Source organism: Phyllostomus discolor, chromosome 3 (assembly GCF_004126475.2).
Source record: "Phyllostomus discolor isolate MPI-MPIP mPhyDis1 chromosome 3, mPhyDis1.pri.v3, whole genome shotgun sequence".
Taxonomy (NCBI): Eukaryota; Metazoa; Chordata; class Mammalia; order Chiroptera; family Phyllostomidae; genus Phyllostomus; species Phyllostomus discolor.
Window position 1 is genome coordinate 205533090 of NC_040905.2, and position 12218 is coordinate 205545307.

At 56.6% G+C, this 12218-nt stretch overlaps 1 protein-coding gene across 8 annotated transcripts in view; it reads right to left on the reverse strand.

Moving 5' to 3' along the window:
• Positions 1 to 12218, reverse strand: part of DENND1A (DENN domain containing 1A) — a 490983-nt gene that overhangs the window by 3991 nt on the left and 474774 nt on the right. For 6 of the 8 annotated variants that reach the window (XM_036022196.1, XM_028530073.2, XM_036022195.1 and 3 more), the window contains one exon: positions 2120 to 2248. The exons of the other annotated variants lie outside the window; for them this stretch is intronic. In XM_036022196.1, coding sequence (XP_035878089.1) covers positions 2120 to 2248 — 129 coding nt within the window. The remainder of the gene's footprint in view (positions 1 to 2119; positions 2249 to 12218) is intronic. 8 annotated transcript variants of the gene reach the window in all.

Below are 12218 nucleotides of genomic sequence, written 5' to 3' on the forward strand. Positions count from 1 at the left end.
GTGGTGCCATCTCCTGCTGTGAGACCTTGGGCAAGTCACTTAACCTCTCTGAGCCTCAGTGGCTCCCCATTCCGGAGTGCACCTCCCTTGTAGGTAGTGATGGGCACCAGGTGAGCGGTGCCCGGTACCAGCAGGCATGCAGAGGCTAACGGCTTTCTGTACACTCACGCACCAAAACCTGGACTTGGTGACAAAGCATTCGTTTTTCACAAGCCTGAGTCCCAGGGCACCACCGCACTCCTGGGGAGCAGCGCTGGGTAAACCCCGGCCTCCAGTGGGCCTGGGCCAGAGCAGTGTTCCACCTCTGCTAACCATGGGCTGGGGTGGGCTGGGACCGCCAGGTCTGGCAGAGCTGCCCAAGGCTCTGGGAAAGTGGGGGAAGGCTGCCACCTGGTGGTCCCCGAGGCTCACTTGCAGGAACCAGGCAGGAGACACAGACAGCGGAAGGAGAGGGCTCGGGGAACACCTAAGCCAGCACCCCATCAACCGGCAACATCTCGCTGAAGCCACACGAGCAACCCATGAAGCAGACTCTCATTCCTGCTTCATAGATGAGGAAACTGAGGCTCAGAGAGGCTAAGTAACTCACCTCGGTCACACAGCGCTTGGCAAGAGGCGGAAATGGAAGGCGAGCAGGGGAGACTTTAAAAGCCCCTCACTTCATAAACCCTCTGTGCAAGGAATCACAGCCCCTTTAGCCAAGTCTGAACACAGACAGGGAGACACAGAAGAGTCGGTGTGCTTCTCGCACTTAAGGAAATAGCGTCGGTGAAAAAGAGCCCGTTTCGTTTTGAGTTAAGAAGGGCCAGTCCTGTTGTAAACACGCATTTCAAAAGCGCATACTTTTCATAGGTCTTGACTAAAGGAGCGAGCACTACCCATTATTTAAACACTTAAGGCACCAATTAATTTAAAAAGAACGCGTGGCCTGCTGGGCTCTGGGGTAGGGGCGTCCCTGGAGAGCACCTGCCCCCTCTCCCTGCGCGGTGGTTCTGAGTTTGCACACGGCTGGGCATTTCTTATCCCAATGGTTCTATCTTTAATTCATAGTGGGAGTAATAGCTGATACATTAAACCTGTGGTATGATAGATACCACTGTCTAGGAAAAGGCTAATTTTTTAAAATGTTAAAGAAAAAAATCCCCCGTAAGAAAGAAAAGGCGGCATGCGGAGCTCGGGCAACTTGGGCTGAGCCTGCACTTTCAGAGTGAGGACACCAGGAGGGGTCACGTGCCCCGCCCCCCGTCACGAGGGAGGTGGTGTCAGAAAGGGCCAGAGCCCTCCCACCCGCCCCCGTCCCTCGGGGGTGGGGGCAGAGCAGGGACATGGAGGGCAAGAACCCCTCTTCTGTAAATGCTGCAACTGTTCACTCCCTGGGGGGTATGTGGGCCCCCAGGTGCTCAGCAAAGGGCAGCCCCTTCCCTTAAGGCTCCCATCAAACACCTTATTGCCCTTAACACACAGACAGGCACCGGGTCCCTTTGCTCAGTTCCAGGTACGGAAAACTTGTGGGGGGAGGGACAACGACTGTCAGAAAAGGGGAACTAGAAAAGCTTAATTTTGGGGGGGAGGTGGCTGGATTGTGGTGAACCTTTTTATTGCAATTCATAATTAGCATGAGGCTTGGGCTACAAATAATAATAAAATTATTTTAAAGTCACATCAGTAACAAATTTGGATACGCCAGCATTAATATGCATATTTCATAGTAATAAGTTTTTCTTGTTTTAAACTTAAAATCTGACCCTCCATCCCCATGGCTTTCCCAGATGTGCGGAGGTGAGGGACTCGGGCACCAGTGACCAGGCGATTGTGGTCACCCATTCCGCTAACAATCACGGGCATGCATGCGAGGAACTCCTCTGGCACCTTTGGAGTGCTGTCACTCTTGTCAGCTTGCTCCGCCGCCACAGCCCCGGGTGAGGGGGCGTTGGCAGAACAGACCCCTGGGAAGAGGCACACAGAGGCGGCGCCCTGCAAGCTGGCGCTGGGGCACTGGGAGGCAGCGGCTCCCGACACGCCCCCCAACACACAAGAGCAAGCAGCACCGGGGCCCCCTCCCAAGGCCCTGGGGAGTCACCAAGCTCAGCTCAGGGAAATGGAAGAAGGAAGGAGAGACCATTCAAAGGGAGCGGAGAAGAAAAAGCTTTCGGTGAAGCCAGAGCTCGGGCCCTCTTCCCGCTGGCATTCCTCGTCAGAGGAGTCTTCGGAGAGGAAGACCGCGTAGTGTCGCAGGGGCTTTACCAGGCTGGGGCGGAGGGAGACAGAGAGAAGAGAAGAGTTAGGAGGCGCCCCGGCGGCCAGCCCGCCCGCCCACGTGGTGGGGCGGGGAGCAGGCCCCAAGGCAAAGGAGCGCGTCCCACACGGAACCGAGGCTTAAGCACAGGATCCAGCCGTCTACGACCTGGCGATCCCACTTCCACTCGGATGACCCCAAGCGCAGCCAAGCATCGCACACGAAGTTGTCCGTCACTGCTGCGTTTAACATCAAAACACGGAACTACCCGAATGTCGGGCAAAAGGAAGCCGGCGAAGTGAAGGATGGACTGTTGGCTGACCACACTGTCCTTCCAGTAACTACCATGTTTACAAAGGAAAACCCAGAAGTCGGGGCGCGGAGTGGCGAGTACGGCGCGCTCTCTCTCCCCCACTGGAGGACCGCGCACGGACAAAAGGCTGGAAAGGTGTGTGTCTACCGGCGCCACGGCCAGCGGGGGCGTGGGCGATGTCCCTCCTGCCTCTTTCCCTTCTCTGTGTCTCCTACGTCTTCTTCAACGTGCGTATCTGTTTCAGTGATCGGGGGAAACTGAGCGGTCGAGGGGGCAAGCGAGCCACGGGGGCCAGCACTTGCGAGAGGGCCTTTCTGAGGAGCGGCCGTTCTCCGGCGTCTCCCTCAGATGCCTCTTCAGAGAGTGTTTTTCATCTGTGATGTGGAAATTAAATATTCATTGTTATAAAAAATGCATCTCGCTTGTCAGCCACCTGTGAGCTCTACCTCTATAAACATAAACACACACACAGCCTAGAGAAACTCCACGCTGGCTCCTATGAATTATACACCAACCGGGCCGGCGAGAGGCCTGTGCTTAGCAAGGGCAGCTGGACCAGGCAGATCTCGGTTCGAATCTCAGCCCTGCAGCCGATGCCCGGGTACCTGGCTGGGAGCTGGCTGCCCCCACTGCTGCCCTGCACAGCAGGTGGACACGTGCCGAGGATCCCTGGGGCTGGTGGTGAAGTTTGGGGAGAGGGTGGGTAGGTGACACGGGGGTGCCCGAGGGGAGCTCTCTCCTATCCCCCACCTCCAGCCACAGCAGTCTCCTTTCTTTGCTTTATATGATGCAATTCTGTTCAGGGTTTTTTCCCCCCCAGGAAAAAGCAGCTGTCTAAACAACACGCCCAGGAACCCCGCCTGGAGGATAAGTGAGGAACAGCGGCTGCCCCCAGGGGAACGGGAGAGCGGGGTGTGACCAGTCTCAGCCATGATCTGCCGTCATGGGTGCTAGGCCAGCTCTCACCCAAGAACATGCTGTCTTTTCCAAAGCAGCACCAGAGCAGGCTCCCCGGGCTGCAGAGCGCCCCAGCACTTTCACCCCTGAACCCCCGAGTTTCCTCGCACCCTCCCTGGAAGTTAGCCAAGCCGAGCTTTCCCTCCCACTGAAGTGGCAGTTGAGCAAGGCACAGAGAGAGAACGCCACTTGCCCAGGTCACTCCCAGGGAGGTGGTGGATCACAGAGTTCCTTTTCTCCTCCAGGTCGCCCGGGTGGGGCCTTTTCCTCTGGACTCAGGAGGGCAGGGAGCCTTCATCTGCAGAAATGTGCCTCGGCCACCCTCAGGACAAGGCTGCCTGGCTCCCCCACTTCCACCAGGACATAAAACAAGGCGCAGAGTGGAAGAGCCACTCCCCACACAGTTGCCGGAATCCTGTTCTGAGTCACAAACCCGACCTTGTCCCTCTCCTGCTTAACACCTGTGAACCTGCTGCTCTGCATCGTACTTTCTTGGCAACCGATTGCGTGGCGAGTAAACCCACTGAGCAAAGCATTAGGAGTAATAACGCCCCCACGTTTGCGGATGACGGACTGGGTGGGCAGGGGTGAGGGCTGCAGAGCAGCAGCGCGGAGTCCGAGCTCCAGGCAGGGCAGACACCGCGCTGGCCTCGCCCCCCACGCCACCTGCCTGGTGTCTGCCTGGCGCTCTGACTGCTCTTCGGTCTGGAAGGCTCGGCCCAGATGGCGCCCTTAGAAAGCCTTCCCGGAGCTCCCAGCTGGAGCTTTCTCCCTGGACGGTCAGCTTCCCCTCGTGCTCCGCCACTTCGCTGTTGCCACCTGACCTCCTGCAGCTGTTTCCGAGCTGAGCTCGCGGGCAGGGCCTGGGCACAGCATCAGCACAGTGAGCGTGTGCTGACCGGACGGACAGAAGCCGGCCTGCCAGGGGGACAAGGCACTGCCCCATTTCACTGTCTTCCTGGAACCCCAGCACAGCAGGCGCCCCTTTCGCCAGCTTGTGGCTGCTGTGTACCAGTGTCCCTTGTCTGCCCTGGCTGGGTGGCTCAGTCGGTTGGAGCGTCATCCACGTGCCAGCTGGTTGCCGTTTGATCCCTGGCTGGGGAGTGGACGGGAGACAGCCAAGTGCCGTTTCTCTCTGCCCCCTCTCTAAAATCAATAAACATATCTTCCTTTGAGATGCTGACACTCGTAAAATAAGACTGAATTTGGGGGTGTGGGGCAGGAGGGAGTCTCAGAAAAACATCTCACATAACATCCACAGGTAGGCGCTGCGTCAGGGTTTCACACTGTATTTCTATCCTTCCCAACAGCCTGGCAGGAAGGTCTCAATACACCGACTTTATAGAGGATGAGACTGTCCCTGGCCCAACCCAGAGGCACTTCCGGGGGGCTTGCTGTGAGCACACCCAGTGCCAGCTGAGCACTGGGAGCCACTGGCGAAGGGGAGAGATGTGCCAAGTGACCCAGCCGGGAAGAGACGAGCAGCGACCCCAGCCAGCCCAGGGCCCTCGCTTTCCTGTTGCCCAGGCTGGTGGTGGACGAGTGTGAGGGGGATGTGCACCCTTGCCTGGGGCAAGCCGAAGGAGGCTCTTGGGAGGCCCTCAGAGCCATCGTGGGTGCCTTCCCAACACTCATCCCAGTACGGCGCCCTCCCCTGGCTGTGACAAGAAAGCAGAGGTCACAGGTTTGTGTGAGAGCCAAGAGCCTTTGTGCTGGACTGGGCCTGGACTTCATCAGCTCACGACACTGCGAAACCCCAGCGCCTCCCCACACTGGCAGTCACAGAGTGGGCTGGGGCTGTGGGGGGCGGGGAGCCCTGCTGTCCGGCGTATTCTCCAGTCGGCTCTCCTGGCCAGGCCAGGCTCGCTGGGCAGTGGCTTCAACCAGCGGCCCTGGGGGGAGGGGTCTCCCGTCTACCTCTCGATGGACAGAGCATCGGGACGAGAACTTTGCTGTGTGGTCTGGTCAGATGAGAGCGTTCTGAGGTCCAGGCTCCGGGGCTCCGGGCCACACAGATGGCGCTGAGGACACTGGTGGTGCTTACACGCGTGGAGCTACATGCTGCTGGGACAGCCTCCCATGGACTCCTACTGCCTCTCCCTTCTGCAGACACAGAGGCCAAGGTGCAGCGAGAGGGCGTCCCCTGCCCAGTGTCACCCAGCAGCCAGAGAAGACCCGGGAATCCGCATTCCCCTGACTCTAAACCCCTTTGTGATCCTGCCTCTTCAGTGTTGCGGACCTGAAACAGTGGAATAAGGGGTAGGGTCCTTCCCTTTCCGCTTCAATAAAAGGTGGGATTTCAAAATAAACCTATTTAAATTCAGCTGCTCGTGTTCTCCCCTGAAACAGACAGTCAGATATTTGTCAGAGATAAAGGATGAACCGTCGAAAACGTCCAGGTTTAAATTTTTTATTAGCTTAAGGCAGAATATGAAAAAAAAAAAAAAGCGCCTCTTCCCTCATTAACCCAATTCAGCTACTACCCTGCAGTCTGCCACCCACCACTCGCCTGGATTTTATTCCACACAAATTGCTGTCTGCGAGGAGGCAGGTCGTGGCGAACCCGGTTACCCGGCGAGGGCTGCCGGGGTCTGGCGAGAAAGAAAGGCCCGCTGTCCGTCACCGCTGAGGCCCCGCCGTCCCCCACGGCCGCTCCCGCCCCGGCCCACCTCGTCTCGGCGCGCGGTCCCATGCAGATGACTCCCCGAACCCCCTTCTAATGTTTGGTTTAACGTGTCGCCGGTTAGCGCGCGCGTGTGACAGTGGTGACAGGCGCGGCTGTTCCTTTTTAAATACCATGTCAGAGACACGGCGTCAGGAAGCAGGGACGTGCTCTGTGGCTCTCTGCCGTGCCGGGATCGCACGGGCTTATTTTTTAATGAGGAAGATCTGCATCTCGAGAGTTTTTTTCATGTGTCACATCGCGTGGACAAATCAGCAGCACATCACGCTGGCCCAAAATGAAATGCTGACAAATGTAGATATTTCAAATTTAATTGACATTTAAATGTACTTGAGATAAAGAAGGGGAAAAAATCAGCCAGGACTTGGTCTCGGAGGTAACGAAGGGAGCTGGTGATCATTTTCTGAAGGATCGGTTCTCTCCAGCACAAAGGATCTTCACTTTGTACATGTCGTGGCCACTCTGGTGACCCCTGACCACGTCGCTTCTCTGGGGTTGATGATCCGGGACGAGGCCAGGTCCCACCCCCCAGTGGATGAGAGTCCGTCCAGCCAGCTTTCCACCACCTGCTAATGGCTCAGCCAAATGACCTCGGAAAAGTCATCTATTTTCTGTGAACCCCAATTTCTCATCTGTAAAATGGGAAATGTACAGCCCCCCGATGGTCTCATCATAGAAGCTGAACACACTCATTTGTACAGGGCTTTGCAGAACGCCCAGTGTCTAGTGGACACGGACACCGTACTGCGGCATGGACACAGGCTAACAAGTACGTAAGAGCTCTGAAGCAAGCCCGAGGGTCTCTGGGGGAAACCAGCGCGGTGCAGGACCCACGGAGGACGCTCCGGAACTGCACTGCACCTGTTCCTCCCGTGGCCCAGGGTAAGGGTGATGGCCGTTCTCAGGGAGGAAGAGCTGGGACAGATGTGCTGGATGCAGGGCCTTGCACTCAGTTCTCTGTGAACGCCTACTTGGGAACGATAATGTGAGAATCACTGCTGACATGAGTCGTGATCGCCAATGAGAGGGTGTCTTCCTGTCAGAAGAACTGGTCTAAGTGAGAGACTAGGTCCTTCCACCCTCACTGGGGCTCTGCTCTGCCAGAGGGCAGTGGCTGGAATGTACCTGGGAGGTGACGTGGGGCGGGGCTTTTAATTGTGAGCACGGCAGAGTCTGCACGATGGCCCAGAGGTGTCTCTGTGGAGAAGCGGGCACAGGGAGTTCAGGGTCGGGGGGTGGGATTGGATGGGACCAGGTGGTGCAGGGCCTTGAACCTGCATGAGGACCCGGCCACGTGCAAGATTAGGGGTGATGTGAGGGCTGGGCAGGCAGCAGAGGGGCCTTCCTGGCTGGGCCCCGATCTCCTCTCCCTTGGGTTAGCAGTGCCCTTTACCTTTATGACCTTCATTCATCCATCCCCTTCATTATTCATCAACCTGTATGTTCACTCGTTCCTTCTTTTGACAAAATCACTAGTGTCAATTTCACATGTCCACGCCCATGGCCCAGATGCCCTGAGAAGTCCTCCCCAGGCCAACAGTGGACACCCACAGAGGCGGAGAGGCCCAAGCACAGGGCGTGGGCTTTGCCCCACTTTCCCACACTTGAGGCTCTTCAGTGGAGGGAAGATGGGATGGAGACACCTCGGGGCACTTTCCCTACCTGGAAAAAACTATGAAGGACAACTCTCCCTCACTCTGCAGACGGCCCCTGCCTGCCCCCTGTCTGCTGAGAGCCGAGTCTTCTCTGGCAGCAGTGGTGGGGGTGGGGGTGGGGTGGGGCGGGGCGTCAGGTGAGAAAGCAGTGGCCTTGGAGGTGGGACCCCACTGAGCCAGGTGCATGTCCTAGACCCAGGCCCTTCCACTTGGGCGTTAGTATCTTGGTTCCCTTACGGCTGAATGGGGGACAAGGCCTTCACTGTGAAGACTTTTGGGGAGCAGGGGAGATTACGCAGAACGACACAGTGTGCAAGCGCTGGGCTTGAAACAGGCATTTGAGAAAAGGTGACGTGGTGTTTCGGATAATCAGTAACGTCTGGAGGATGGAGCACTTTTTCCTGGGGCATCCTGAGGGCTCCGTTTTTCAGCCGGAACAAACTCCCCCGATTGTGACAGCTCCTGGGAAAGGTCCTTCCCTGCACACCCCTGGGGCTGCTTGGTAGCTCCTGCCTTTCCAGTCCGGGCTCAGCCTCCATGTCTGGCTTGTGGCTCGGCTTTGTCCCCAGGGCCCAGACCTGCTGTGGCAGGGCGAGGAGGTGCCTCTGGCCTTGCTAATTGGGTCTGTGGCCTTCTGCCTGGTGTTTGGACTCCTGGACACTCAGAGAGTGGGCCCTGGCAGCCTGCCAGGGGGTAGTACCCAGGCAGCCACCCCTGCCCCTGGGGCCCAGGACCCGGCTGGCATCTTGAAGATTTGCTCCTGGGGCTGATGGCAGTTTCTGGCTTTTAGAGGGCCAGCGCAGAGGAGGTACTGGCAGCTTCATATTCACACCTGGCACACAGTAGGTGCTCTTCGGACATATGTGGTTGTTAACTGATACCCCTCCCCCACCTCCAGGGTAAGCTCCAACCTGTCTTCAGTGGCTCCTTTGTTCATTCGCTCAGTAAACACCCCCGAGCAGAGGTCTGGGCTAGGCTCTGGCAGGGGAGCTGAAGGACACACGGCTCTGCACGTAAGGTGAAAACTATCACCGTAGGTCCGTGCTACATCAGGGGGAGCCCAGGGAATTGTGGGCGTGGGGAGGGCGAGGAGTCTGGGGAATTAAGGCTGCAGCAGTGGCTGTGGATGGCAGGAGGGGACACTGGCTAACTTAGGATGCTAGTGTGGCTTCTGGGGGCAGGTGCCCCAGTTGTGTTCCTTGGGATGTTTAAAAACAGAGGGCAGCCCTGGCTGGGGTGGCTCAGTGGACTGAGTGCCTGTCTGTGAATCAAAGGGTCTCTGGTTCGATTCCCAATCAGGGTACATGCCTCCCCATTACGGTTGTGGGCTAGGTCCACATTAGGGGACATACAAGAGGCAACCACACATTGATGTTTCTCTCCCTCTCTTTCTCTCTCCCTTCTTCTCTCTAAAAATTAAATCACACACACTCACACACACAAACAGAAGGCAAGGAGACTTGCCCAGGGTCTGGCAGATGCCAATGCCCCCTCGTGCACCTGGGCCTCCACCTGAGCAGAGCTCACTGACCATACCCCAAGCCCAACTGGGGGTCAGGCAGGCCGATGTGATCCGCCGCTGAGGCTGCGCTGAGCCCAGGTCTCGAGGAGACTGGGGCGGAACAACATATATCACCCCCTCCTTGTCCAGAGCATCGGTGCAACTGGCCCGAGCAGATACAACTGCCAAGTGTTCTGAGACCTGGTGGTCCTTGGGCAGAGCACTCACTCAATGCTTCTGGCAGCTCTTCTGATCTTATTTCAATCTTCTGGGGCTTTGGGTGCTGGGGTCACACACTGCAATCCAGATGACCAGACTCCCCAGTTCCCAAGCAGCGTGGGCTGGCCCTTTGGTGGACAGACTGTCTGCCCAGCCTGCACAACCTACAGAATTTCTCCTTGGCCAGAAGGATTTCTAAGCCCAGGTACATGTTCCCCGGGGTTCCCCAGGTCCAGATTCCCAGGGATCCCACAGTTCAGGTGGGAGCATAAAGTGGTACAAATCTCTTGCAAAGTTATTTAAAAATACGGAGCAGAAATCTGCCTCTACTACTGGTTTAGGGTACAGACCCTGGCGTTAGACATAATATTTAAAGCTCGGCTTTGCCGCTGGTTCGTAGTGTTACCAAGGGCAGTGACAACCTCTCAGGTCTCAGTTGCTCCTACAAAACAGAGCTAATGATACCTATCCCCGTGAGATTTCTCACGGGAATTCAACGAAACGGTGGACGTAACGTGCTTACACAGTCCTCGGTTAACGGTAGCTGTTAATCATTCCTTTTTCCCCTCTTTTACAGATTTTATCCATTTTTAGAGAGAGGCAGGGGAAGGGAGGGAGAAAGAAAGGGTGAGAAATATCTCACCGGTTGCCTCCCACACGCTGCCAACTGCGGACCTGGCCTGCAACCCAGGCATGTGCCCGGATCAGGAATTGAACCAGCGACCTTTTGCTTTGCAGGCTGGCTCTCAATCCACTGAGTCACACCAGCCAGGGCCATTTTGTTTCTTATAATGATATAAAGTGGGAAAATGGGTCACTCTGGCATTTTTTGTGTTAGGGAAAACGGGAATAATCTGCAGACTCAGTGTGAGGGGCGTGGTGATGCGCGCACACGTGTGGGATCTTCCTCAGTCACCAACGCTGGTGCTCCGAGGACACGGGCCGGTCCACAGGACGGGTCTGCGCTCCGGTGCAGGAGGAAGACTGCCGGAGAAAACTGCAGGAAAGCTAATAAATAGCTAAAGTAGCGGGGTTCAGAATGAAATCGTCTCTTCCTTAACTTTCAGATCGTCTATAAGGCTACTGGGTCGTTTTTACGAACAAACAAAATTATTTGAAAAGAGCAGATTTTGTGTGGATCTGGCCCGAGAGGCAAGTAGGGCAATGGCCTGTGGGCCTCTGGTGGCTGGATCTGGGCTGTTCTTACTCAGTACAATGAAACTTCAAACAGCCCGCCTGCAGCCAGTCACGACTTGTGTGACTGGGACAAAGGCGTGTGGCTGAAAGTGCTCAGGCCCTGCAGCTGGTCCTCTGGAACTGGGTGCCTCTCCGTCCCATGGATGCAGACCACAAGCTCCTTAACCCTGAAGACTCAGGAGACAGCCTGACCCTTCTGGGTGGTTGTGAAGATTTAATACGGTGCAGCCTGCATGTTACTATCGCCTTCTGTTCCTTCAGCAAGACGGTGAGGGCTGCTGCCCTGTCCCCTACCACAGTGAATGAAGGACAGAGGCCCTGCCGAGAGAGGCACCTGGGGACCGGCAGGTCACTCCCTGCATCTGGCATCTGTGTGTGGTCCTTAGGGGTGGCCGAACTGAGTGCAGCATGCCTTTCGGAGCCTTCTACCAGCTCCTTCTGAGCTTCCGTTCTACGGGAAGTCCCCGTACCTGACGAGCCAAAGAGAGTGAGCTGGGGTCTGGCAGCCACGCACACTGTGGCCGAAACCCCCAAGGCCCGTGTCTATCAGGTGGGGAGCCACGAACCGCGTGGTGTCCCCTGTGGCCACCACTGTCCTCGCCGCTCCGAGCAGCACAGCCATAACTAGGTGTGTAACAAAAAGCCTGCATGGCGCAGAAGAAAGGGTGAGGCCTTGTCCTCAGAAAGCTGATCCCACCATTTCCTAGCCCTGAGACCTTGGGCAAGTTACTGAAAGTCTCTCTCTGAGCCTCAGTTTCCCTATGTGTTACAGGGGAAAGCCACCCACACCCTCTACAATATTAAGTGCTGTCCCGTAAACGTCACCTCTCTTTCCCTCTCCAGGGAGAAACACTCAAGCACCAGTGAACGCTGGTTCTTTGGCAGGAAGCCGACTGAGCAGCTCCTGTTCCCACCTCCAGGGCACCAGAGTGGAAGGGTGGCATCGGGACAAGTCACCTGAGGATCTGGAGCTGTCCAGGCAAAGCCATACTGACAAGGACCCCCACGGGCAGCGAAGTATAACTGGGAGAAGGACAGCAAGCAGCGTCGGGCACCCTGGCCCCGCCACTTTCGCACTGGATGACCCTGGGGCCCGGGTCAGACACGTTTCCGAGCCCGAGTTCCACTCGCGGGAGGAGAAAGGAGCACCAGCCTCAGAGGGCCCAGAACACGAGAGGTGCTGACTGTACTTGCTGCCAGCTGGCCTCTGACCCCCAGCCCATGCTGCCTGATCCCTCCTAACACCAGCTTCTCCCCAGGGGGTGCTCCGGGCCCTCTACCAGCCCTGTGCTGAATAATAATGGAAGCAGCTAACAGTTCTTGAGGAGAAATCGTCACTGAATATTAATTAGCCAGTGTTAACTGAAAAACAGAGGGGATGCTTTTGCCAGAAATCTTTCCAAAATGTTCTTCTAATTGCCATCAAATGGTTTTAAGGGGTTAAGACACCTACTGTC